The 27,324-nt window shown below is 41.0% G+C and overlaps 1 protein-coding gene across 7 annotated transcripts; it reads left to right on the forward strand.

Moving 5' to 3' along the window:
* Nucleotides 1-7,779: 7,779 nt before the first annotated feature.
* dhdds (dehydrodolichyl diphosphate synthase) lies at nucleotides 7,780-25,889 on the forward strand. 7 transcript variants are annotated; one of them, XM_072548189.1, is made up of 9 exons: nucleotides 7,780-7,798; nucleotides 11,366-11,474; nucleotides 12,469-12,585; nucleotides 16,728-16,870; nucleotides 20,565-20,681; nucleotides 20,863-20,964; nucleotides 21,141-21,255; nucleotides 23,980-24,087; nucleotides 24,525-25,889. In XM_072548189.1, exons 2-9 carry the CDS (start codon nucleotides 11,412-11,414, stop codon nucleotides 24,768-24,770), a joined length of 1,011 nt encoding a protein of 336 aa, XP_072404290.1. In that variant the 5' UTR covers nucleotides 7,780-7,798; nucleotides 11,366-11,411; the 3' UTR covers nucleotides 24,771-25,889. The 7 variants fall into 7 exon arrangements, with proteins under 7 accessions (XP_072404290.1, XP_072404288.1, XP_072404291.1 ...); XM_072548187.1 differs by lacking the exon at nucleotides 7,780-7,798 and adding an exon at nucleotides 7,906-7,988; XM_072548186.1 differs by lacking the exon at nucleotides 7,780-7,798 and adding an exon at nucleotides 8,018-8,502.
* The last annotated feature ends 1,435 nt before the right edge of the window (nucleotides 25,890-27,324 follow it).

Genomic DNA, 27,324 nt, shown 5'->3' on the forward strand with positions numbered 1-27,324 from the left:
ATGAGATGAGAGCATTGCAGCAATGCAAGTATTTATGATTGTCCTTAAAAAGCTAATGCTGAATCACAGCCTGGAACTATTGTAGGTATATGTATGGTGCTGTTTAGAAGAGGATTTTGACCCTGCAAAATGAAATAATAACAATATAGCTCCAAAATAGGAGTGTGATTTGGAGGGAGATTACTTTCTTTGGCCTTCTAGGTAATAGTGGTCATGTATGTGGAAGGTGCTGTCGAAAGAGGCTTTCTGGGGCTAGTAATATGGTGAGCTTCAAAACAGGGGAAGTAGTTTTCAATTAAAAGTGAAGGCAAGGAATCAAATTTGGGAAGATGGGTCAAATCAAAGAGAAAATGCAAGGCAACAGGGAAATGTATTAATATGGAAAATTATAAACAGACTGAAAGGATGGGATACAGAGTGAAAATCTAAGACGGAATCAACAGATTAGCTTACAAAAATAATAGAAACAAAACCAACCTAGAAGGAAAACCTGTCAAATTGGCAAACAAGACATACTGCTTTGATTCATACCGTCAAGACCTTTATTTCCAAGTACTGATATTTTCCCCTGGCGAAACGCTTTGTGTCTGATGTATGAACAATTCCAAAAAAACCCCAGATCTACTGATAGAACAATAGGAAGAATAATTACAATGTGATAGTTGTTACAAAGGCATGGCTGCAGGATGACACTGATTGGGACCTGACTCTTGATAGGTACATGTCATTTAGGAAGGACAGAAAACTTAGGAACAGGTGGAGTGGTGTAATTATTGTTTAAAACAATAGAGAGAAATGTAAGGTCAAAGGTCTGTAAAATCAAATATCCCTGAATGTTAAGTTCCCAGCTTTGATCTTTTAACCATGTTTCTGTCATTGCTATGAGATCATATTCACGTACCTTGATTTGCACCATCAGTTTGCCTAGCTTGTTCCTAATTCTTCATGCTTCAAGGTAACAAAAACTTCACATATGTCCAATTACCAAATTTGCCTATACTTTTATAGTTCCTTGGTATATTATACATTCACACATTCTGTCCCTTTTACTTTCTAGTAACAATCAGCCCCATCTCTATCCTGCAGTCCTACCTTCTCAGTTGCCTTTGATTTTATAATTTTCCATACAACTGAAATCACTCATTCACTATTTAGTTTAAAGCCCTATGCACAGCTCAAGATGTACAATTCACCAGGAATCTGGACCCAGCATGACTCAGGTGGAGCCCACCCTATCTGAACAGCTCCCTTTTTCCCAAATACTGGTGTTAATGTCCCATGAATTTGAATCTGTTTCACCCACACCAAACTTTGAGCCATACTGGAGATTGTTACCTTTTTGGTTCTGCTTTCTAATTTAGTCCCTAGCTGCTCATATTCACTCAGCAGATTCTCTTTCCTCATTGTACCTATATTGTTGGTATCTACATGGATGATGACAACTAGGTCTTTCCCCTCCCACTTGAAGATCCTCTGCAACGCAGATGAGATACCCTTAACAAGGCACTGAGCAGGCAGCACAATCATAGAGATGTACACCATGAAAACAGACACTTTGGTCCAACCCGTCCATGCCGACCAGATGTCCCAACCTAATCTAGTCCCACCTGCCAGCACCCAGCCCATATCCCTCCAAACCCTTCCTATTCATATACACATCCAAATGCCTCTTAAATGTTGCAATTGTACCAGCCACCACCACTTCCTCCGGCAGCTCATTCCATACACGTACCACCCTCTGTGTGAAACAGTTGCCCCATATGTCTCTTTTATATCTTTCCCCTCTCACCCTAAACTTATGCCCTCTAGTTCTGGACTCCCTGACCCCAGGGAAAAGACTTTGCCTATTTGCCCTATCTATGCCCCTCATAATTTTGAAAACCTCTATAAGGTCACCCCTCAGACTCTGACGCTCCAGGGAAAACAGCCCCAGCCTGTTCAGCCTCTCCCTATAGCTCAAATCCTCCAACCCTGGCCATATCCTTGTAAATCTTTTCTGAACCCTTTCAAGGTTCACAATGTCTTTCTCATAGGAAGGAGACCAGAATTGCGTGCAATATTCCAAATTGTCCTAACCAATGTCCTGTACAGCCGCAACATGACCTCCCAACTCCTGTACTCAATACTCTGACCAATAAAGGAAAGCATACCAAACATCTTCTTCACTATCCTATCTACCTGCCACTCCACTTTCAATGAGCTATGAACCTGCACTCCAAGGTCTCTTTGTTCAGCAACACTCCCTAGGACTTTTCCATTAAGTGTATAAATCCTGCTAAGATTTGCTTTCCCAAAATGCAGCACCTCGCATTTATCTGAATTAAATTCCATCTGCCACTTCTCAGCCCATTGGCCCATCTGGTCGAGATCCTGTTGTAATCTCAGGTAATCTTCTTCACTGTCCATTACACCTCCAATTTTGGTGTCATCTGCAAACTTACTAACTGTACCTCTTATGCTCGCATCCAAATCATTTATGTAAATGACAAAAAGTGGAGGGCCCAGCACCGATCCTTGTGGCACACCACTGGTCACAGGCCTCCAGTCTGAAAAACAACCCTCCACCACCACCCTCTGTCTTCTACCTTTGAGCCAGTTCTGTATCCAAATGGCTAGTTCTCCCTGTATTCCATGAGATCTAACCTTGCTAATCAGTCTTCCATGGGGAACCTTTTCGAACACCTTACTGAAGTCCATATAGATCACATCTACCGCTCTGCCCTCATCAATCCTCTTTGTTACTTACTCAAAGAACTCAGTCAAGTTTGTGAGATATGATTTCCCATGCACAAAGCCATGTTGACTATTCCTAATCAGTCCTTCCCTTTCCAAATACATGCACATCCTGTTCTTCAGGATTCCCTCCAACAACCTGCCCACCACCGACGTCAGGCTCACTGGTCTATAGTTCCCTGGCTTGTCCTTACCACCCTTCTTAAACAGTGGCACCACATTAGTCAACCTCCAGTCTTCCGGCACCTCACCTGTGACTATCGATGATACAAATATCTCAGAAAGAGGCCCAGCAATCACTTCTCCAGCTTCCCACAGAGTTCAAGAGTATACCTGATCAGGTCCTGGGGACTTATCCACTTTTATGCATTTCAAGTCATCCAGCACTTCCTCCCCTTTAATATGGACATTTTGCAAGATGTCACCATCTATTTCCCTACAGTCTATATCTTCCATATCCTTTTCCACAGTAAATACTGGGGTGGCACAGTGGTTAGCACTGCTGCCTCACAGCACCAGGGTTCTGGGTTCGATTCCAGCCTCAGGTAGACTGTTGGGCACATTCTCTCTGTATCTGCGTGGGTTTTCTCCCACAGTCCAAAGATGTGCAGGTCAGGTGAATTGGCCATGCTAAATTGCCCATAGTGCTTGGTGCATTAGTCAGAGGGAAATGGGTCTGGGTGGGTTACTCTTTGGAGGGTCAGTGTGGATTGGTTGGGTCAAAGGGCCTGTTTCTACACTGTAGGGAATCTAATCTAATCAAAAATACTTAATTAGTATCCACCCCATTTTCTGCAGCTCCACACAAAAACCGCCTTGCTGATCTTTGAGGGGCCCTATTCTCTCCCTAGTTACCCTTTTGTCCTTAATGTATTTGTGAAAACTCTTTGGAATCTCCTTACTTCTATTTGCCAAAACTATCTCATGTCCCCTTTTTGCCATTCTGATTTTCCTCTTAAGTATACCCTTACAGATGTTAGGGGTAGATTTTTTACTCAGCGGGTTGTGAGTTCATGGAATGCCCTGCCAGTAGCAGTGGTGGACTCTCCCTCTTTATGGTAATTTAAGCGGGCATTGGACAAGCATATGGAGGTTATTGGGCTAGTGTAGGTTAGGTAGGCTTCGGTTGGCGCAACATCGAGGGCCGAAGGGCCTGTACTGCGCTGTATTTTCTATGTTCTATGTACTTTCTTTATACTCTTCTAAGGATTCACTTGATCTATCCTGTCTATACCTTACATATGCTTCCTTCTTTTTCTTAACCAAACCCTCAATTTCTTTAGTCATCCAGCATTCCTTATACCTACCAGCCTTTCCTTTCACCCTAACAGGAATATACCTCCTCTGGATTCTCATTATCTCATTTCTGAAGGCTTCCCATTTTCCAGCCGTCTCTTTACCTGCGAACATCTGCCCCAATCAGCTTTCGAAAGTTATTGCCTAATACAGTTTGAGGACTTTCAATCTGGGCCACAGAGAGCAGTGTCTGTCCCCTCCAATGCCCGTCTCCACCACCACCAACAACAACTATACTATGCCTGATTACAACAATATTTCTCTTCCCTTCTTAAATAGTTTCCTGGACCATAGTGTTATGGTCAGTTTGCTCATCCTCCTTACAGCCCCCACTTTTGTCCACACAGGCAGCAAGAAACTTGAACCTATTAGACAAACTCAAGGGCTGAATCTCCTTCGGCATTATCTTCTGGATTCCTCAATTTGTCTTGCTTATAGTCACACGCTCTTGTCCCTGATCACTGATCAAATTCAAAGTAGTTAATCTAAGGGGTGTGATTACCTCATGAAACACAGTATCCAAGTAACTCCTCCCCTCCCTGATGTGTTGCAGCGACCGACACTTGCTACAGATGTGGTCACTGTGAATCACAAGGGATCCAGCAGCTCCCATCATGCAGGTACAACAAGTTACCTGGCTCTGCATTTCTATTTGTATTAATACTTAATTTGTATTTTTTTAAAAGATGGACTTTTAGTTTGTAGTGTGTCAATATTTCTCTTTTTCACACAGGGACGTGGTACTGAGCCAATTGTTGGAGCTGAGGGGCTGACAAGTCCACAGGTCCTCATGAACTCTATCCTTGGGTCTGAAAAGAAATGGCGATTGAGATAGTTGATGTGTTTTGGTTTAATTTTACAAAATTCACTGGATTCGGAGAGTATTCCATTAAATTGTATAGTAGCAAATGTAGCTCCTTTATTCAAAAAGGGAGAGAGATAGAAAGCAGGAAACTACAGGCCAGTTAGCTCAATATCTGTCATAAGGAAGATGTTAGAAAATATATTGAAGATGTGTTGACCAACATTTTAGAGTTCTTGGAAGAAGTACTGTACAGTAGATGACAAGATCCAGTGGAAGTATTTGGATTTCCAGAAGGCATATAAGGTACTACATCAAAGGTTATTGCAGAAAGAGAAAGCTTACACTGTAGGGAACGTTTATAGAAGATTGGTTGGCTAACATGAAACAGGGAATAGACATAAATATGTCATTTTCTGGCTTGCAAATGTAATGAATGGTGTGCCTCAGGGATCAGGGCAGGGGCCTCAGCATTTTACAACTTATATAAATTACTTGGATGAAACTACTGAAGGTATGGTTGTTATATTTACTGATGGCACACAAATAGGAAATTAAATTGTGTGCAGACTTAAAGTGGCTGGAAATTTATAGAGAATCGTTAAGTGAATGTTATTGTTTATTGTGAGGGAAATTGAGTCGAACGTACTGAGGTTGTGCTTCAGTTATACAGGGCATTGGGGAAACCACATCTGGGGTACTGTAGACAGTATTGATCTCCTTATTGAAGGAAAGATATAAATGTGTTGGAAACAGTTCAGAGAAGATTTACTAATCTAAAACCTGGAATGTACAAGTTGTCTCTTGACGAGAATCTAGAACTAGGATTTACTGTTTAAGCAAAGAGACTGTCCATCTTATTACAGAGATGAGAATTAATTTCTTAGTTTCATCAGTGTTTGGAACTCTCTTCCTCAAAAGCTGGTGGTGCAGAGTCTTTGAATATTTTTAAGGCAGAGGCAGATAGATTCTTTATAAGCAAGGGAGTGAAAGGTGATGGAGGTAAACATATCGAGATCATCTCATGATCACCTTGAATGGTGAACAAGCCTGAGGATGCAGGTAGCCTATTGCTGCTCCTAATTTATATGTTCATACACTTTTGAGCTGTGCTTGATCAATTGTGCACACTACTGTCATGTGCACTAATGGTGCAAGGAGTGAATGTTTAAGGTGGTGGATAGAGTTTCAATCAACTGGGCTGCTAAAGCATAATTAGAACTCATTCACCAACCAGAGGATCCCATCATACTCTCATGCTGGGACAGTGAGCAATTTTGAGCAATTAGACAGAGTTCTAATTGGTATTGGGTTGAAGGGATATGGAGAGAAGGCAGGAAAATGGGTGTGAGGAGCATATCAGTTACGATCAAATGGCAGAGCAAACTCAATGGGCTGAATGGCCTAAATCTGCTCCTATATCTTATGAACTTATGAATCACAGAATCTGCAACTCCTGATCTGCTCTCGTAGAGAAAATATTTCTATGTCTATATTTTTGGTCATCAGGAAAGATTTAAAAGGCATATAAGGAGCAACTTCTTCATGCAGAGGGTGTATGGAATGAGCTGCCAGAGGACGTAGTAGAGGCTGGGACAATTACAACATTTAAAAGACATCTGGAAGGGTATATGAATAGGAAGGGTTTAGAGGGATATGGGCCAAGTGCTGGAAAATGGGACTGGATTAATTTAGGATATCTGGTCAGCATAGATGAGTTAGACTGAAAGGTCTGTACATCTCTATGACCACATGACTACATGCAGATGTTTTCAAAGAGCAGAGGATCATCAGGGTTACTGGTCCAATCATCCCGTATACTTCAAGATGGAGTTCCAGTATGACCAATACATTTATTTCCAAGTGTTAATCAGGCTTTTTTCAAACTGAATTTTGCTTCTGGGAAATAACTGAAGAAAATAATATTGGCATCAGGTGCAAAAATCATATGAGAGGGGACTGAGGAGGACAAATTGTGATAATTTATTATTTGGCCTCAGTTTTGAACTGCACACCAGAAAATGTTATTATGACCTTTTTATGCTGCAACTCTATAGAGCCCTGGTTAGACCACATTTGGAATATTGTGTTCATTTCAGGTCGCCTCATCATAGGGAAGATGTGTAAGTTTTAGAGAGTGCAGAGATTTACTAGGATGCTGCCTGGATTGGAGGGCATGTCTTATGAAGAAAGGTTGAGGGAGCTAGGGATTTTCTCATTAGAGTGAAGAAGGATAAGAGGTGACTTGATAGAGGTTTCCAAGATATTGAGAGGCATAGAAAGAATGGATTGCCAGAGACTTTTTCGCATGGTGGAAATGTGTATCACAAGGGTCTGTAACTTAAAGGTAATGGCAGAAGGTTTGGGGCAGATGTCAGAAATAGATTCTTTACACAGAGTAGTGGGTGTGTGGAATGCACGATTGTAGTAGAGTAGTGCAACTGTAGTGCAGTTGTTGTAGAGTTAGATACATTAGGGACATTTGAGTGATTCTTGGGTAGGCACATGGAAGATAGTACAATGAAGGGTATGTCGGTGAGTCTGATCTTAGAGTAGAATGAAAGGCTAGCACAACATCGAGGGCCAAAGGGCATGTACTGTGTTATGTTCCATGTTCCTGTACACTGGCATCTACCTACTCCGTGGGATGTCAAGATGAGTGTGTTAAGCAATCTGTGATGACATATCACCACGTACCAGCAAAAATGATTATAATAGGCTGCATGGTCGAGTTTCATTACGTGAACTAGAGATATAGAGACCAATAAATGGCATAATTAGAATAGCATCAGTACAATAGGCAGGACAAAGTCTTCCCGTGTTATACCACGCTATAACTGTTGGCCGATGGATTTTGAAAAAACACACCCTCCCCTTTAAACATTGACGTTGCCTTTAATTCCCTGGCGGTGACATGTCCTGCTTTTTGAAACGTGCTCCGGTAGAAAATAGGTCCACGGCTAAATGGTAACATTTTCAACATTAAGCAAGCCAGCACCGATGGTCAACATGATTCCTGTGTTCTGATCATCGGCGTTTACAATTCGTGATTTCTTGTTAACTTAAAACATTAAATGGTACCCTCGCACTGATACCAGCTAAGGAGGTGGTGAAGCGGTAGCGGAGACGCTGTCCATCAGGCGGCCGGTATCTCTCGGTGAATAAGAAACCGATCCCGGGAGATCAGAGGAGCGGGGTTTAGACCGTGACTGATTTACAGGAAAGGGGATGGGAGACCGAGGAATAAACTGGGCGACGGACTCCACTGAACGCGGAATGTACCCTTTGACCCTGAGCCGGCGACGTTGCCATTCCCCATTGGTTGGGCCCGCTGCCAATTAGATGATGGCCTGCGTCCGATTGGTCCCGCGCAGCCAATGGGCGGGTTCAGATGAGGGTCAAAGGACAAAAGGAAATAGAAAGCAATCGTAGAGAGCGCGGGACGTGCTGAAGGTGTTCAAGATCAGGAGAGGGATCACTGTTTAATTAAAACTGGAAGCCGTACATGTAAGACAGTAATTAATAAATCCAGTGAGAAGCTGAGGAGAAACCTATTTACCCAAGACGTGGTTAGAAAGGAAAACTTGCTGCCAAGGAGTTATTAAGATGCATAGCATGGTTGCATCCAAAAGGAAGATAGATAATCATGCGAGGGAGGAAAGGAATAGAAGGTAACAGCAAAATAAAGATGGGTGGAAGGAGATCTGTGTGAAGATGGGCTGAATCACCTGCTTCGTGGTATGGCGAACTGACCTCTACATCACTGAGGTCAGATGCCAACTCTCTGATATGTCCTCCTACCGTCCCCTCAATTATGACCCCACCTCTGATCACCAGGCTATCATCTCCCAAACCATCACCATCGATTTCATCACTTTGGGAAATCTCCTGCCCACAGCCTCCAACCTGGTAGTCCCCCGACCCCGCATTGCCTGTTTCTATCTCCTACCAAAATCCATAAACCCAACTGCTCTGGTTGACCCATTGTTTCTGTCTGCTCCTGCTCTACCAAGCTCATCTTCCTCTACCTCGACTCTGTTCTTTCCCCTTTGGTCCAGGAACTCACTACCTACATTTGTGACACAACCCATGCCCTCTTCCAAAACTTTCAATTCCCTGCCCCCAAAACATCATCTTCACTATAGTCTATTACAGGCTCATTACACCTGTATCCCCCACACACAGGGCCGAAAAGCCCCCCATTTCTTCCTCTTCCATAGACTCAACCAGTTCCCCCTCCACTGACACACTCAGTTGCTTGACAGAACTGGTCCTCACCCTCAACAATTTTTCCTTTGAGTCCTCCCACTTCCTACAATCCAAAGAGGTGGCTGTGGACACCCGCATGGGCCTGAGCCATGCCTGCCTCTTTGTAGAATTTGTGGAACAGTCCCTCTTCCACAACTACACTGGCACCATCTCTCCTTCCTCTGCTATATTGATGACTGCGTCAGTGCTGCCTCGTGCTCCTGTGAGGAGCTTGAGCAGTTCGTCAACTTTGCCAACATTTCCAACTCACCCACCAATTCACCTGGACCATTTCTGACATCTCTTATCTCTTTCCTGGACCTCTCTGTCTCCATTTCTGGAAACCAACTCACTACTGACAGCCATTTCAAACCCACTAACTCTCACAGCTACCTTGACTACATCTCCTCTCACCCACCCTCCTACAAAAATGCTATCCCATGCTCTCCATTTCTCCGCCTCCACTGCATCTGCTGCCAGAATGAGGCATTCTGCTCCAGCAAAACCCAAATATCCTCCTACTTTAGGGACCATAGATTCTTTTCTTCGGTAATTAGGATGCCCTCAACCGTGTCTCCTCCGTTTCCTGTACTTCTGCCCTCAAAACCCCTTCCCCCAACAGTAATGGGGGTAGAGACCCCTCAATCCTCACATACCACCCCACCAACCTCCAAATCCAACATATCATCCTTTGACATTTCTGGCACCTACAACCAGATCCCATCATCAAAAAGATATTTCCTTCCCCACCCCTGTCTGCTTTCCACAGGGACCATTCATTCTATAACTCCCTCATCAACTCTACACTCCTGTCAATGTCTTCAACACACTGTACCTTTCCCTGCAACCGCAAGAGGTGCAACACCTGCCCCTACATGTCCAAGGCCTGAAATAATCCTTCCAGATCTGGCAGAGATTTACCTGCACTTATCCAACCTGATCTATTATATTCACTGCTCCCGATGTGGTCTCCTCTATGTCAAGGAGACCAAATGCAGACTTGGGGACTGGTTCATGGATCATCTGCACTCTGCACGCACAAATCAACCTGACCTTCTGGTTGCCATCCATTTTAATTCCCCCAGTGACATGTCCATCCTTGGCCCCTCCTCTGGCACAGTGAGGCCAAATGGAAGATGGAGGCACATCACCTGATATTTCTCCTGGGGAGCTTACAGCCCAATGGCCTCAATATTGACTTCACCAGCTTCAAAGTCCCTCAACCCTAAGATTTATCCCACATCCAGCCCTCTCTCTCCTCCTCACCTCCCTGACCTGACCTTACCTGTCCTATCATCTTACTGACCTATCCACTCCACCCTTCCCACTGACCAATCACTATAACCCCGTACCTGCATCCACCTATCACCATCCCACCTATCTTTCCCCAGCGCCCCTGACACCCCATTTACCTCAGGAGTCCGCTCGCCGGTCCTGACGAAGGGTTTCGGCCTGAAATATTAATGCTCCTGCTCTGCAGATGCTATCTGACCTGCTGTGCTTTTCCAACTTCTCATCTGTTTACTGGCTTCCAGCATCTGCAGTCCTTACTGTCTCCAAGTCATAGTTGAAGGAGATTGAAAGAAATATAGCTTTGCCTGATTTTAAGAGCTGTCCAACTTATCCTCATAATCTTGCAAAATAATGCTCATGAAGTGTTACTAATGTTATTCCCATTGCCTTTTGGAAGTTATAATAAAATCTCCCTCCAATATCCTTTTGGATAGTGGCATTCCAGATCTTCATAACTGTCTGTGGGGAGAAGAAAATCTTCTGCTATCTCTCTCTTCTTATTCTTTAACTGTTTTTTTTCAATCTTTGATCTCTGGTTGCAGAGTCACTTGCCAGAGAAAGCTGTTACCCCCAGGTGCTCACCAAAATATCTCATAATTTTGAATGCTTCTATTAAATGCCCCCTTAATTATCTCTGATCCAAGGAGACTATCCCAGTTTTTCCAAACTCTCTGCATATATGAAGTCCCATATCCCTAATATTCTGCTAAAACTGGTCCTCTCCAAAGCTGCCTTGATGAAATGTGGTCATCAGAATACCTAGCATTCTTTCTAATATAAATGTATTGGTGCTTAACTCACTTCATTCTGTTGTACAGTTGATTGAAGGGAGAACCCAAAAGGGAAAACTACAAAGTTGCTGAGTTTCTTTCACGCAACAGGGTTTTGCTTTGACCTTGTTACTGACTGCAAGAACTCAGGAGGCATTGATAAAAACTAGTGGAACATGTGATTCTCCGGTGCTTTATTATTAATTTCTCTCCCAATTTATAGAATACTATCAGATCTGTGTCTGCTCTGAAGCTTCCAACTTTTGACAATGTCTTGGATCCAGGAGGCAGAGCTGAATCCTGTAGAAAGGCTTTGTGCATCCATTTTGAAGGTAAATATATTTATTTATCTTTTAAGGGTAGGTAAATTTGGTGAGAGAAATGAATTATTATGTGGGAAAACCTGTTGAAAAGGACATTTTAGTTTTCGTCAGTAAAATTTAAGTTGCAGCTCATTCACACACTGCTTCAGTCCTTTCTGCTCAAGTTGATGGTTACTGACCAAGCTGACCATGAGACGTTGTGTTCATTTTATTCAGAGCCTTAGATTAGATTTTGAGCAGCCTAACCCTTATTGAAAAACACTGCCTAAAACATAGTGTATTTGCTCTGGATTTCTGCTTCCAGTTTTGCTTCGCATGCCTCCTTGTATGTAACAGAGAATATACTCCTTATGTCATCTTTCACATTAACAGGAAACAAATGCTTGTCTACATTCTTGGCTCCGGATACTATTTTTTTTAGGACGTGAGGAGATATAGTTGTTTTATACAGGTTATAAACTTAATCAAATTCTGCAGTGCATACACAGTGTAAACATAGATATTCCCAGTTGACTTTATATTGTATTTGCACACTCAATAGTGCACTGATGTGTGTGATATTTTCCATTTTTATCCTTCTTCACCAGGCTGTACTAGATTTGCTGCTCTGTTGCCTTTCAATTTCATTTGATCCTGCAGTTCAATACTATGGAGAGTGGAATACGAATGCAGTGGGCAGTGTACCTACGCTGGTAGATAAGCTGCATTTTTAGCTGATGAACTCCAGCAGTATTAATTACACAATGGGAGTAGGGGAGCCCTGTCTGTCAATAACACGTGCCTAAATGATATTTTGATAGAATGGTGGGTCATGTCCTTTTACTTAAGCTTGGGGTCAGTAGAATCAGAAGAGTTTATATAAACAAAAACCTTAGCTGGTTGTTTCAATACTCTGGAGCTCAGTGATTGGTTTAGTTGACAGAAACCAATGATTTATTTCCTGTCTGAATAATTAGTCTTTGTTTAGTAAGGATTTCTAAGAGCATGTAATCCTTTTATGCAGGTTGGTCCAATGCCTGAGCATGTGGCATTCATTATGGATGGGAATCGACGCTATGCACAGAAATGTCGAGTGGAGAGAGAGCAGGGTCATTCTCAGGGCTTTGAGAAATTGGCAGAGGTATTCAGCCAAATCAGCATTGCATTCTAAATGTTAATTTCCTTTCTTCGTTGAAACATCAAATAATCTTTTTTTATTTTCCAGACCAGTGGCAGTGATGTATCTAAAGGAATTTGTGTGAAATCAAAATTTGGGAGCGTTGAACGCCTCTGCCTTTTGAGAGTTCGCCTGCAACAGGCAGGGCAACTAAAACCTTGTGAAAATCATTTGTAGGAAAAAATTAAGCTCGGCTTCAATAAATGAAGTGACAGGAACTCAATGCTCACACATGAACCTAAGTTTACAACTGCTAGTATTTGAATACCATTTACCTGGATCTTTAAGACTCTGGAAGTTGTGAGGAGTTGAAATCCAAGACAACCTCTATAGAGTTAGAGAATTTATAGTTAGAAGGAGACCATTTGACCTTATCATGTCTGTAGCACCTCCCAAAAGAGCTATCCAGTTCTCCAGTTCTACCTCTATAGCCCTTTGAATTCATCACTTTCAAATATGTATCCGGTTGTTTTTTGAAATCTCATATGGAATTTGCCTCCACCACTCTCCCATGCAGCGTGTTCCAAATCCTAACAATTTCTCTTGCTGACAGTCTTGAAACTGACTCCTAATTACTGACAAACCAATTACTGGAAACAGAATATCTTTCTTTACCCTGTCAAAATGGTTCATCATGCTGAACTTCGATGAGGTCACCTCTTGATTTTCTCAGCTCCAAGGAGAATAAGCTAAATTTCTCCAGTCTTTCTTTGTCTCTTTAATCTCTCATTCCTGTTGAAATTTCCTTTGCAGTCACTCCAGGCTTTAACATCTTTCCTTTAAATAAGCTGCCCAGAATGAATTCAGTACTTCAAATGTGGTCTGACCAGTAATTTGTAGAGGTATAGCATCACTTCCTTGCTTTTATATTCTATACTGCTATTAATCAACCCAAGGATCCCATAAGCCACCTTATCAACTGTTTCAACTTGCCTGGCCACCTTCAGAGAATTATGCAATTGAACCCCTGAGGTCTCTCTGCTCCTTAAAGTTATACCGTTGAGAGTCTGCGTTGTCTGTCTGTGTTTCTTCTACCCAAGTGCATTACCTCACATTTCTCTGCATTGAAATTCATCTGCCAATTTGGCCAATTTGTCAATGTTTCTCTGAAGTTGCTCAGCTTCAAGCTCACAATTCACTATTCTCACTGGCTTAGTATCATTTATATTGTTAAGACACAGGAGTGAACGCCTCTGCTAATTTAAGCAAACACCCAGGAAAGCTCACCTCGTCTTGTAATCTGTTAAAATATGAGTGACACAGAACTCCCAAATTCTAGTACTTTAAAAAAAATCAGTTTATTCTGTAACTCTAAGAGTGAACATTAAACAACACCTATTCACAACTCTAAGCCCCCTTTTCTCTTAACTGCTTTTTACCTGCATCCAACTCTCTAACAATATACTTTTCCAATAAACACTTATTAAAATTGCATCAACTTAATTTCAAAACCATAAAGTGGCTGTTGTCTCCAGTGTCTGTCTTCTTTTGGCTGAAAGTCTCCCTGGGTAGTCATCTTTCTTTTACTGCAAAGATGTTTTGCATGAAAAGGTACCTTTCATCGTGTTTCGATGGCAGTTACTCTGTCGATGGTAGTTATTTTGTCTGACTTCCAAAACGCTTGCTTTTTAATACCCCCAACACTGGATTTTCTCATTGGTTCCATGTTGGCAAAAACAATAAATTCAAACTCAATTGAGTTTTAGTATCCTGGGGCATAATTTAAACTGATTGCTGTTTTACCAACCAACGTGATGTTACATATTTTCAATTTCCAGTACACTGAGACTGTTAGTTAGTCATATGACAGCTGCTTGTAAGCTCTCAGTGCAAGACAGCATTCACTGTCTCTTAAAGATACAGTACACACCTTCAACTTCGTAACAATGTGAATCAGAAAAAGCTGGGAACCCAACACCGCTCCTTGAAGAACACAACTTTCAACTCATCGTCGGTCTGAATAATGCCCATCCATACACACCCTATGTTTTCTATCTTTTGGACAACTTCTAATCTATGCTGCCAAGGACCTATCCATTCAAAATATTTCTAATTTGCTAACCAACCTACCATGAGGTATCATATCAAATGTTTTCTGAAAGTGCAATTATATAATATACCTAGTATTATCCTCCTTCCACTGCCAGGTTAGACGTGACCTGCCCTTGACAAAGCCATGTTGACTGTCAAGTATTAACTATGTTTTCTCTACATACATATTGACTTTATCCTGTAATAGGACCTCTGTCAGTTTTCTTTCCCACTATTTACATCACATTGACAGGTTTGTAGTTTCTCGGGTTATCCTTTGCCCCTTTCTTAAGCAATCGTGCCTCATTTGCAATCTTTCAGTCTCTAGGCACTAATCTTGTGTTCAGAAAGGCCTAGAAAATTTCTATCAACACCCCTGCAATTTTCTCCTTTACCCCTCTCAGCAATCTAAGATGTATCCCATTAGGACCTGGCAACTTCTCTACCTGGAGTGCTGCCAGCCCTTGCTTCTTTATCTATTACTATACTGCTCAGGTGCTCAACACGCATGTTTTCAATTAGGCGATTGTCACCATTTTCAAAATGGAAAAGACAGAAGCAAAGTACTCATTTAGTACCTCTGCTATACCCTTTGCTTCAGTGAACAGCATACCCTGCTTTTCCTTATGTGCCCCACTCTATCCTTCACTAATCTTTTAACAGGTTTGAATTGCATTTTACTTTTTCTTTTATCACAGCCTGCCCCTCCTTTCCTTATGCTTCCTCAGCCTTCCTTAATCTGGCCTTAGCCTCTCTCCTGCATTTGAGATATCTTTCCTGAATTCTATTGCTATTAATATTCTGGTATGCATCATATGCTTCCCCCACTTCCTTATTTTCTCATCGCTATTCTTAGTCATTCAAGATACTCTAGCTTTGGAAAACCTCATTTATTTTTCGTGTGCTTACACCCTATTCATCTTTCTTCTGAAATTCCTCTAATTTTTCATCCACTGTTTTATCTACTGAAATATGCTTCCAGTCAACTTGCTTAAGTTCAACTTTTAAAGCCCTAAAATTTGCCCTTTTCCAGGCTGGAATCTTAATAATTGACCGATTTTTATCCTTTTACAATTTAAGATTGAACTATATTATCTTATGATTGTTATTTCCCAAATACTCCCCCAATCTGACATTCTGCCCTTTGCCTGTCTCATTTCCAAAATGTACTCTTTCAGAAAGTTCTCCTGCACACCTTAGAGGAATGTTTCCTCTTCATTGCCCCACACTTTACCTTTTTCCCAGTCTACCCTAAGATAATTGAAATCACCAACTATCACAACCTTACTTCTGTAAATTTTCATAATCTGCCTACAAGTCCTCTCTTCTACTTCCTCCTCACTATTTGGAGGTCTATAATAAATACCTAACAAGGTCACAACTCCCTTCCTGTTTCTCACATCCGATCATATAAATGCTAATTCAGGAACTTCATCTTGTTCAAGGGCAATGAGACTATCTTTAATCAAGACTGCTACACATCCTTTTTTACCCTTCCTCATAAAAGCCTCATAACCCAGGATGTTAAGTATGCAGTCCTGTTCTGGCTTGAATCACGCTTCTGTCAATGCTGCTATCATATCCCCCAACAGCAATTTCTACTCCCAGTCCCCAGGTTTTTTTTCACGATTCTTTGTGCATTTACATACATAAAATTTAATCCTGCCCTTATCTCTCTCTTGGAAGGCAATCATTTCTTTGTTCACTGTCACTCAATCCTTCCCTCATTTCTTTTTTTCCCATTCCCCATCTCTTTTGCCTTCTCTGGTACTTCCAAAACTAGGCCCATTAGCTAATCCACTCCCGCAACACTATTTACTCTGTCAATCAAACTAGTTCCATTCTAAACTGCTTTTTCCTTCTGCAAAAGTGTCCCACAAATCTAAAAATCCCTCCCTTCTACACCGTCCCTCAAGTCACACAATTTCTTCCCTGATCTACCCAAACCTGGAGTAAGAAGGGTAGAAAGACCACAATGCATGGGAATGAAGAGTTCCGGGAATCAAGGTTATCAATTGAGATGATTCTCTGTGAGCTGTAATGCTGAAGTGACAAGGTTTGCTTTTTTTTTGCAGACCCTTCGCTGGTGTTTGAACCTGAATATCCGAGAGGTGACTGTTTATGCCTTCAGTATTGAGAATTTCAAGCGCTCCAAAGAGGAAGTGGATGGACTGATGGAACTTGCACGCCAGAAATTCACGAGACTCCTCGAGGAACAGTAGGCTTTTGAAAAATTGCACTGACGTTAAATACATACACCGAATCTAATAACAGGTCCCTGCTGTGTTACTCCATCACAATGACTATTAACTTCACAATCAAAGCTGGAGTATCTGGGTTATTTCATCATCTTTCCGACAATGTCTTGTGGCTGACTCTAGGCACCCCTCTCCACCTACACAATCTCCCTCTTGCCTGACCAGAGGTATAAGGGCTGAGGAAAGGTGTAAGTTGTTGGGGCAATAGCATCCAACAACAATGACCCTGACCCATTTTTGATGTGGTACGGACTCACCCAACCCAGCCAGGAGGGCTCCAGTTCACAGACTAAATTGGTATCTAGGTTAGAGGATGGAAATCAGCCAGGGTTCCTTCTCTTCATGGACTCTGAGAAGGAAAAAAGAGAATTTTCATTCCCAATCACTACCCAATGGACTTCCCATTTCATTCCTGAATCCTGTTGGTATCCATGAACAGTTGATTCTGCAATAATGTGTATTTCTTCAAAGCAAATTGGCACTAACATGATTGAAGAATTTAGACCATTATTTGTTTTATACCTGTATTGTCTATAATGCGATTCCAGCCCCATTAGTTTAAATGGCATGGCTATTGTGTGACTTTCTTATAATGTGACATCACATGAGAATGGAACTGTCACATTATGTCAAAACTGACTGTATGTCGTAACAATACTGTAAATAGCACTGAAGTGAAGCAGTATGGACTGCATTGTCCCCAATACACAAAATATCAGATACCGATTTCTCATCTTAATTTAGAATGACAAATGCCATAGATTTTAGGGGCAGTAGTAGGCCATTCAGCCCCTCAAGCAAGTTGCCCAATGCAATATGGCTGATAAGATTGTAATCTCAAATCCACATTCCCACCCATCCTTCACAACCTTGCAACCACTTAACAAGAATGTGTACCTCTGCCTTAAAAATATTCAAGGACTCTGCTTCCATCATTTTTTCTGGAAGAGAATTCCAAGACTCCCAACCCTCAGAATTTTGTCTCATCTGTTTTAAAAGTGTGATCCCTGATGTTTAAATAGTGACCTCTAATTCTGTATTCTCATGTAAGAGGAAACACCCTTTCCATGCATCATGTCAAGACCCTTCAGGATTTTATATGCTTGAGTTAAGGCACCTTTTCTAAACTCCAGCAGACAAAAGCCTGCCCAACCTTTTTTTCATAATTCAAACCACCCATCTTTTATATTAGTTTAGTGAATCTTCTTTGAACTATCTCCAATGCATTTACATACTTCCTTTGAAATAAGGTGACTGTTACTGTGCATGATACACCAGACACGGTCTCACCAGTGCCCTATATAACTGAAGTATAACTTTGCTACTTTTGTGTTCCGTTCCCCTTATGTTTAAATGAATACATTCTATTGATTTTGTCATGAGCAAATTTGGGAACCATACCTTCCATCTATTCCTGTAAGTACTTTAATCAACTTGTTCATCTACCCCTACACCATCAGCAATATATTTTCCACAATAACAATTGATATAGCACCTTCTGGAAATATAGGTACAGTACATCCATTGGTTCCTTTTTATTTACAACATGTATTAACTGCCTCAAACAACTCCAATAGATTGGTCAAATGTAATGTCCCTTTCACAAACCCTTATAGTCTTTGCTTAATTACCTTGAACCTAACAAAGTGCACTTCTATAAAGCCTTTAATCATAGCTTCCAATATTTTCCCTTTGACTGATGTTAAGATAGCTGGGTCTGCACTTTCCCATTTTGTCTCCCTCTATTTTTGAATAAAGGAGTTACATTTGCTATCTTCCAATCTCATGGGATCATCCCTGAATCCGGGGTGTTTTGGAAAATTAAACCAATGCATATTGCACTAGCCACTTTGTTTACAGCCCTAATATGAAATTTGTCATGTCCCAGGCACATGTCAACCCCAGCAACTTACTGTGTATCACTCCTCTGGTAGTGGTAATTTTTCAAGTTTCTCCTCTCCGTTTTCCTGATTTATCATGCTTTTGGGATGTTGTTGATATGCTCTATGGTGAAAACAAGCAACATAACCTGTTTAATTCATTTATCATTTCGTTATTTTCCATTATTAATTCTCCAGTCTTATTTTCAGTAGGATCAACATTCACATTCTTTTCTAAATATTTATAGAAAATCTTAACTGTCTGTGTTTACATTTCTGGCTAGTTTTCTGTACTCCTTTTCCCCTTTCATTAATTGTTTGGTAATTCTTTGCTGTTTTTGTATTCAGTCCAATCTTCTGATCCGCTGCCTGTCTTTACATGATTATGTGCATTTTCTTTCAGTTTGATACCGTCTTTCTAATTACCCATGGATGTTGGGTCCATCCCTTAGAAATGTTTCTACTCATTGGAATTTATCTATTCTGTGTATTCTTAAATATTCCCTTAAAAGTCTGTCACCATGCCACTGGTGACCTATTTTGTAACCTGATTTGCCAATTCACTTTAGCAAGTTTTAATCATACTCTCGTAGTTTCCCTTATGTGGATTTTAAAAAGTCTCAAACTCCTCCCTCTTTCAAACTGAATGTAAGATTTAGTTCTTTTATAGTTGTTTCTACCTAGGGGTGCCATCACTATGATTATTAATTAATTTTTCTGTACAGCTGATCTAGCACAGCTTGCTATCTGGTCAGCCCCAGAACAAGATGTTCCAAGAAACGATCCTAAAAATATTCTACAAACTCCTCATCTGGGCTGTTTTTGTTGATTTTCCAGCCAGTATGTATATTAAAATCTCTCATAATAATCACTATTTTTCTGATAGTTCACATTTATTCTTTTTCTAATGCTCCTCTGTGCCATGTGATAGAGTTAGGAATCTATACACCACTTCCAAAAGACTTCTTGCCTTTTGTATCATTTCTACCAAACCTTATACACATCTCGGTTTTCTGAACTTGAGTCATGCATCTCTTGTGCAAATATCATCATTAACTAACAGACTACCCCTCCAATTTTTCCTACTCTCCTCTCCTTCCTAACTGCCTATATCTATCAAGATTCAGGTCCAAATCCATGTCATCCCGCAGCATATCGCATCCAGAAACCTAATGTTGCAACTGTGGCACATCATCTGTCCTGTCATCCTTAATGTGTTCTAATTAACTATTTAATTGTTTTAATTTTATTTAGTTGTGCTTTTATATATTTTATTAACCTTACCACCAGTTCTGGTATAATGGTGCACCATAGAAATAGAATAAACCTGATCACTTACTGGATATTCAACAAATAATTAACTGTTGCTCTGAGTAAAGTGATAATGACCAGGTAATCTGATGTGGATTAAGGTCTACCTTTTAGTCGGACAGTTGGATAACTCCGCTAGTTATATTCAAAATAATACCATGGAGCTTTATGTTCATCAGGGAGGGCAGTTGAGGTCTCTAATGTCTCATCCAAAATTGACATATCCCACAGTACATTTCCTCTGTACTTTCATGCTTGAATTCTGGAGTTGGTCATGAACCCCGAATCTTCTGACTCTAATCAGTGCTACCAACTGAGCTGCCATAGTCTTGGACACAGTGGTGGCATCATCTGGATTAAAATGATTGCATTGTGATTTCTATTTTATACATTGAGTATAAAGTTGCCCAAAACAGTGGTGGTATTCTTTTTTAAGTAAACACTTTTATTTTGAATTTCCCAGGGAAAATTTAAAGAAACATGGTGTTTGTATCAGAGTCTTGGGAAACTTGACTCTGCTACCTGTCGATATCCAAGAGTTGATTGCCCAGGCAGTGCTGGCAACACAGAGTTACAACAAGTAAGACATTCTACTGCACTGTGTGTCTGCCTGTATGCCTGTCTCTGTGTTTGTGCGTCCGGTTGTCAGGAGTGGATGAATGTCTCTAACACTTGGTCTGACTAAATGGGGCACCCTCTTTCCTCATCATTTGCACCTGATTCTCAATGTTGTTCCATTTAACCGCTCCACTTCATTGCAGGTGTTTTCTGAATGTTTGCTTCGCCTATACCTCTCGGCATGAGATCACCAGTGCAGTTCGTGAGATGGCTTTGGGAGTTGAAGAAGGGTTACTGAAACCCAGGTAGTATTGCCTCTTTGCACGTACTGATGGGGGTCTGATCAACCTCAAGCTTTCAGAAAACTGATTAATTAGTCTCACGCATGGGAGGGGACTAGTTAGTGTCTTGTTCTTTAAACATTGTATCATAGGGCTAGTTGTTCCATTACACAGCATTAAAATGAGCTCTCCTCTTTCAGTGACCTTTCGGAGTCTTTGCTGGGCAAGTGCCTATACTCTAGCAGCTCCCCAGACCCAGACCTACTGATCCGCACATCTGGAGAGGTGCGGCTCAGTGACTTCTTGCTCTGGCAGGTGAGGATTTGACATTGAGCTTTTACTTTAAGTGTTGTCCATAAAATGCACTCCGTCAATTGTACCATTTCACAAATTTATTAATATAATTAATTATAATTAGTATATTTTAGGTTTAGCAATTGGGTATATCAACCCTCTATCTAATGGTGTAAAATTTATATCCACATGACAGTGAGGCTGGTGTTCAAGAATAATGTGTTATTATGAACTGTGGCAACATAAACATTATTGGGCAAGTTTGCTTGATCTCCGCATGAGAACTCCATGTCCTGGAACTGAATGTCCAGCCGTGAGGAAGTGTTTCAGTGCAGTCTGAAACTTTGTAGGAGGAGGAGATGTTAAATACTGACCCCAGTGCATGAACTGATTTAGACAAAATGTGAACAGCTACACTCAGTACATACCAGTCCCATGTTTAGTTTGTTGAAATAATTTTATAAAATCATTTTGTTTTTTGTTTTAACCAATATTTAGGATGAGGGCTGCTTTGCATGTGGACGAGTGAGACTGGTTTAGCTGGAGGAAAGCTTTTTAATAGCACTGAACAAAATCATTATAACAGCAGGAGACCACTTAACAACCTCAAGCCAGTTCTGTCATTCTTTGAGATCACAACTGATGTATGATCTAACTCCAAATGCCTACTTTTGCCGAGTATACCTTAACAGCTTTGGTTAATAAAATTATAACAATTTCAGGTTTAAAATTAACAATTGACTACTGCATCTGCAGGTTCCAAATTATCCTTAGAAATATTTTCTAGCTGCTCTATACTCCAATCAATGCATGGAAAACTATGATCACATCATCCCTCTATTATTCAACTTCCAAGAATACAAATCCAGTTAGGGTAATTGCTCCATTTACTATAGCTTCTAAAGTCCAAAAATCAATATTCTGAATTTATGCTGCATCTCTACCAAGTCAGTTATATTTTTGATAAGATGTAATGCCCAAAACAGAACACAGGTGTGAAGTATTTTGGACTTTATATATTGTAGCATGACTTTTAGCCTATGTATTCCAGTCTTCTAACTATAAAGGCCAACACATCATATGCCCTTTTTATTATTCTCTATACATATCATGACATTTTAATGATCTTTGTAGATGGAAACCTATCTCTCTTTCAACCTTCTGTCTTTTCTAGCTTTTCACCATTTCGGAAGTATTGTAACTGAACCTTTTCAGGCCCAAAGTGAGTGACTTCACACTTGCCTACATTAAACTCAGTTTGCCATAGTTTTGCCCGTTCACTTAATCTGTTAATATTTCCATAGCATTTTTACGTTGTCATTCTGTATCGCTTATGGCGATGCCTACCTTTGTCACCAGCACAATTGGATTTGTGGCTCTCCAACACATGTTTAAGAATGAATACATTAAAATTAATAATCTGATGTATTTCCCTCACTATTGTCCTCCAATCCCTGGTAAGATCTGCTCCCACACCATGTTCCATTCTAACTGTTGACTCCACCAGCATATTCAATTGCTGTGTTTTGTCTATGTCACATTATACCAGTTACAGTGTCTGCCTGTCATACCTACTCTGTGTCTCCTGCCATTCAGTAAATTTCTTACGTAAATATTTTTCTTCAGTTCCGTGACCTTCAACTTTGGCTGACAGTATCTCACGAGGGACTTTATCAAATGCTTTCTGGGTGTCAATATAATTAACATTCGCTGGCAGTTTCTGTTCACAATTTTAATCACCTCTTCAAAAAAAAATTCAATCATGTTCATCAAGCGTGAGCTACCTTTCACAAATCCATGCTAGCTCCCTCTGATCAACTGAAAACTTTCAAGGTGCTTAGTAATTCCATCAATATTTATATAAGGCAGTAATTTCCCAGCAATGGATATCAGGTTAAGTGGTTTATCATTTCCTAGCTTTCCCATGTTTACTTCTTACATTGATGAGAACCAGTGTAATTTTCCAATCTTACATGGTTCCTGAATTGTGAGAACTTTGGGAGATTACCGTTGGGGCATCTTCAATGTTCTCACGATTTTTTCCAAAACGCTGCTTGGAAACTAATTGGCTTTGCAAATGTGTCACATCTTAATTTGATACTTTGCTTATATTAATGTTTCTGTATCCCAGTCCATGATGCTTACTACCCTGTGATGTTCCATGTGATATATATTTTTCCTCTACTGCAAATGTGTAAATATACAGTTAGACATTAACGTCCAAAAGGCAAAACACATGAACATTTAACGTTAAACCGTCACCAGTGTATGTGTCCTAGATATGTTGATTTGTCTTTCTCTCTGGGTTGAAATGTGCTATGTAGTCCGAAATTAAACTGAGTAGAAAGTCGAATTTTTATTCAGCACCAGATGGACCTCATACACAGTAAAGACCTTAAATCATTGATTTATTTTCAGTGTTATTTCTGCAAACATATCTGCCATTTTCACAAAGCAAGAATCCACAAAGAGGAATGATAAATTGTCCTTTGTTATTCGTTTCTGAAACTTTGGTCATTTTAAGGGATGTTCCCACTGGGGCACCAGGATAACTCCTGCACCTTATTCAGTAAAAATGCAAACAGAAGTGTAGACTGTAGAAATCAAACTCATGCTATTGCAACCTCTGAAGTATCTAATCCTGTTGTCTTGTATTATTTCATATGCTTTCTGTTCATATTGTTTTTCACTACCTTGGTCATTGTCTCGGTTTCTTTGATAAATGATAATTGTTGACCTTTGCAGACCTCTCATTCATGCTTGGTGTTCCAGCCTGTACTGTGGCCCGAGTACTCTTTCTGGAATCTCTGTCAAGCCGTCTTGCAGTATCAAGTCAATCATGCTGCCCTTCAGGTGAGTCTGTGGAAACTTGCAGCAGGTGTGTCAGGAATGTGGCAACTTGGTACTAGGTTTATGTCAGGTTTGGAGAGGAAGGAGTAGCATTCTAGATCTATTTTCCCATTCCAGAGTCTGTGCAGAGGGATAATGGCTCATTGGAATAGCCTGGGCTGGGGTGGGATGCTGGGCAGGCTGTTGGGATGAGGGTCGAAGACTGTGGTGCTGGAAAAGCTCAGCAGGTCAGGCAGCATCCGAGGAGCAGGAGAATTAACGTTTCGGACATGAGCCCTTCATCTGGCGACAGGCTGTCATTTTTATAGTAATTGCACACTAGATCATTATATGAGCTTAGGAGCAGATTAAACCAACAAATATGAAGAAATATTAAATATTATATGACCTGTGTTCTGTCCTTTGCATGTAAACTTAAAAGTTAGCTTTTTATTTTACAGAAAGCGAAATTGTTGCACGAGGCAGCATGTCAGCGTCAACAGGTGGAGGCCGATCTTGCCTGTGTGCTGGAGCAGATGAGCACACTGGGGGAAACAGAAGGCACAGAGTGCAAACAGGAACTGATCTTAAAGTACAGCAGAGAACGAGAGGAGAGAGTCTCCAACTTCCTGCAAAGGCTAGAGAACAAGCGGAGAAAATTCCTCACTGACCTGGTGCAGGGTTCTTCACCATTTCTACATGTTTAGGGGACAAGGGCTGTAAAGTTCAGACAGCAGGGTGAGAATCTATCACATGAACAAGTGATAACTCTGTTGAGGGTATTTTGTGTAATTGGATATCACTAATTGAGACTGTTCCACTGCCTGTTAAATTCAGCAAGTGAATGCTGAATTCAGAGTCTCTTTGTTTTCCCAGTTCCGGTATGCTAGGTTTCTCATTCTGACATGAGCTGCCTGTTAAGTTCTGCTGTCTCAGGACGTAAATGCCAGGAAGGGAAAGTGATGTGTTGGCAGCCTCGGGTGGCATTACAGTCTGCTCATGTTTCAATGTTATATCTTGCATAATTTTATGAAAATTGATGTCCACTAATATTAGGATTGATTTTATATTTGTGTTGTGAAATCTCTGGGTCAAATGTGTATCATTTAGTGATTGCGGTCTTCTCTGCTGATGTGGTGCTAAAGATAAAACATGGTAGCATTCTGACCCTCTGTGAAGGAACTTTAACCTCCAAATGTATGTTTCTGACTGCGACCCACTGCTGGCACTTTGAGACTCTATTCTGCCTGGGGCAGCAGCCTGACTGCCACAAGCAGCACTCTGTGACACTAACCAGCATTCCATTGCATTGCTTCTTGTCTGAGTCACTATCCATTGACCACAGATTGCTGTGCATGTATCACAAGATTGAGGTTAGCTCAGCCTGTCCTTTCCATAGTTGAATGATCTGAGACATCGCTTGGATTCCGAAATTTGGAACAGACAAGTGAAAAAAAAGGTGGTTATTGAACTGTTACTAACAGCCGAAACTATTGAGAGAAGAGGGTGCCAAGGAAGCATATGGATTAGCTCTTCAATAATATGCGGTACTTAAGACTTTGAACATGGAAATCGTTTGAAACAAGTCCCATGGGAAGTGTAAGGGCAAAGTATTTCTGCAGACCCCTTCTCCTAGTTATATACAAGCCCTGGATATGATTATTTTTTAGGTGAAGTTTTTTTTTCCTGTTCACACAGACAAAGAATCAGTTTAGGGAAATGGAGCACCATTGAATCCAGCTGCGAAGTTGCCTTTGCCTTCAGTGTCTCTGTCTAATCACAGTTCTGAGCCTCATCTGATTATTATAAAACAGCACTTTCTAAGAGGTTTGAATGGCTGTGGTGTATGATTTATATTTGTTTTTGCTAGATAATAAGCACACATAGTAGTATGGACTAGATACTTGGGAAGGATGTATGTGTGCATTCTAATTTCCCCACTCTGAGGGTATAAAAGTACTGGTCTGTGTAAATTCCCTCAGCCACTGCCATTACCATCCCTGCATATGTTCTGTTCTTCTGACAGGATAAACCCAGCAGAGGTGGTGGCTCAGTGGTATACAGTCAGAAGGGAGTTGCCCTGGGAGTCCTCAACATTGAGGAACCTATGTAGTCACATGGCTTCAGATTAAACATGGACAAGGAAACCTCCTGCTGATTACTACATACTGTCCTCCCTCATCTGATGAATCAGAACTCCTTCGTGGAGGAAGTACTGAGGGTGGCACGGGTGCAAAATGTACTCTGGGTGGGGTATTTCAATCTCTAGAGTGGCTCAGCAGCAGCACTACTGATTGATCTGGTCCGATCCTAAAGATGTTTGTAGGAGTCATACTTGGCACATTGGAAGACAGTTGTGGTTGTTGGAGATCAGTCACCTCAGCTCCAGGACATCTCTGAATAAGTTCCTCAGATTAGTGGTGTAGGCCCGAACATTTTCAACCGCATCATCAATGATCTTCCCTCCATCATAAGTTCAGAAATAGGTATATCCGTTCAACACCATTCGTTACTCCTCAGATACTGAAGCAATCCATGTTTAAATGCGACAAGATCTGGACAAATCCAGGCTTGCACTGACAAGTGGAAAGTAATATTCACACTACATAAATGCCAGGCAATGACCATCTAATAAGAGACAATCTAATCATCACCCCTTGACATGCAGTGGTGGTACCCTCATTGAATTCTCCCACTATCAATATTTTGGGTGGGAGGGGGGATTACTATTCACCAGAAACTCAACTGGACTTGCTACATAAACACAGTAGCTACAAGAACAGGTCAGAGGCCAGGAATACTGCAGTGAGGAACTCACTCCCGATATCCTCAAAGCCTATTCACCAAAGTTATTTTCACGTTCTCCCCATGTCTGCTCTGGTTTCCTTCCATAGTGCAGTGATGTGCAGGTTAGGTGGACAGGCCATGCTAAATTCTCCATAGTTCCAAAGGTGTGAAGGCTAGGTGGATTAGCCATGGAAAATGCAGGGTGATAGGGCAGGGGTTGGGTCTGGGAAGGTTGCTTTTCGGAGGGATGTTGTGGACTCGATGGGCTGAACAGCCTACTTCCACGCTATAGGGATTCTATGATCTAGAAAACATAAGTCAGGAATGTGACGGAATGCTACCCACTTGACTAGATTGGTGCAGCTCCATCAATACTCAACACACTTGACACCATCTAAGACAAAACAGCCCTTTTGATTGGCATCACATCCACTCCTTCACAATTTTATATTATCTACCAGATGCACTAAAGAT

The sequence above is a fragment of the Chiloscyllium punctatum genome, chromosome 27, assembly GCF_047496795.1.
Source record: "Chiloscyllium punctatum isolate Juve2018m chromosome 27, sChiPun1.3, whole genome shotgun sequence".
Classification (NCBI taxonomy): domain Eukaryota; kingdom Metazoa; phylum Chordata; class Chondrichthyes; order Orectolobiformes; family Hemiscylliidae; genus Chiloscyllium; species Chiloscyllium punctatum.

Excerpts from the sequence above, each read along its gene's own strand:
- dhdds (XM_072548189.1), top strand. The coding sequence starts at position 11,412 with ATGTCTTGGATCCAGGAGGCAGAGCTGAATCCTGTAGAAAGGCTTTGT. Across the intron at positions 16,871-20,564 it reads ACGAGACTCCTCGAGGAACA|GGAAAATTTAAAGAAACATG; the intron begins GTAGGCTTTTGA and ends TGAATTTCCCAG. Across the intron at positions 21,256-23,979 it reads GTGACTTCTTGCTCTGGCAG|ACCTCTCATTCATGCTTGGT; the intron begins GTGAGGATTTGA and ends TGACCTTTGCAG.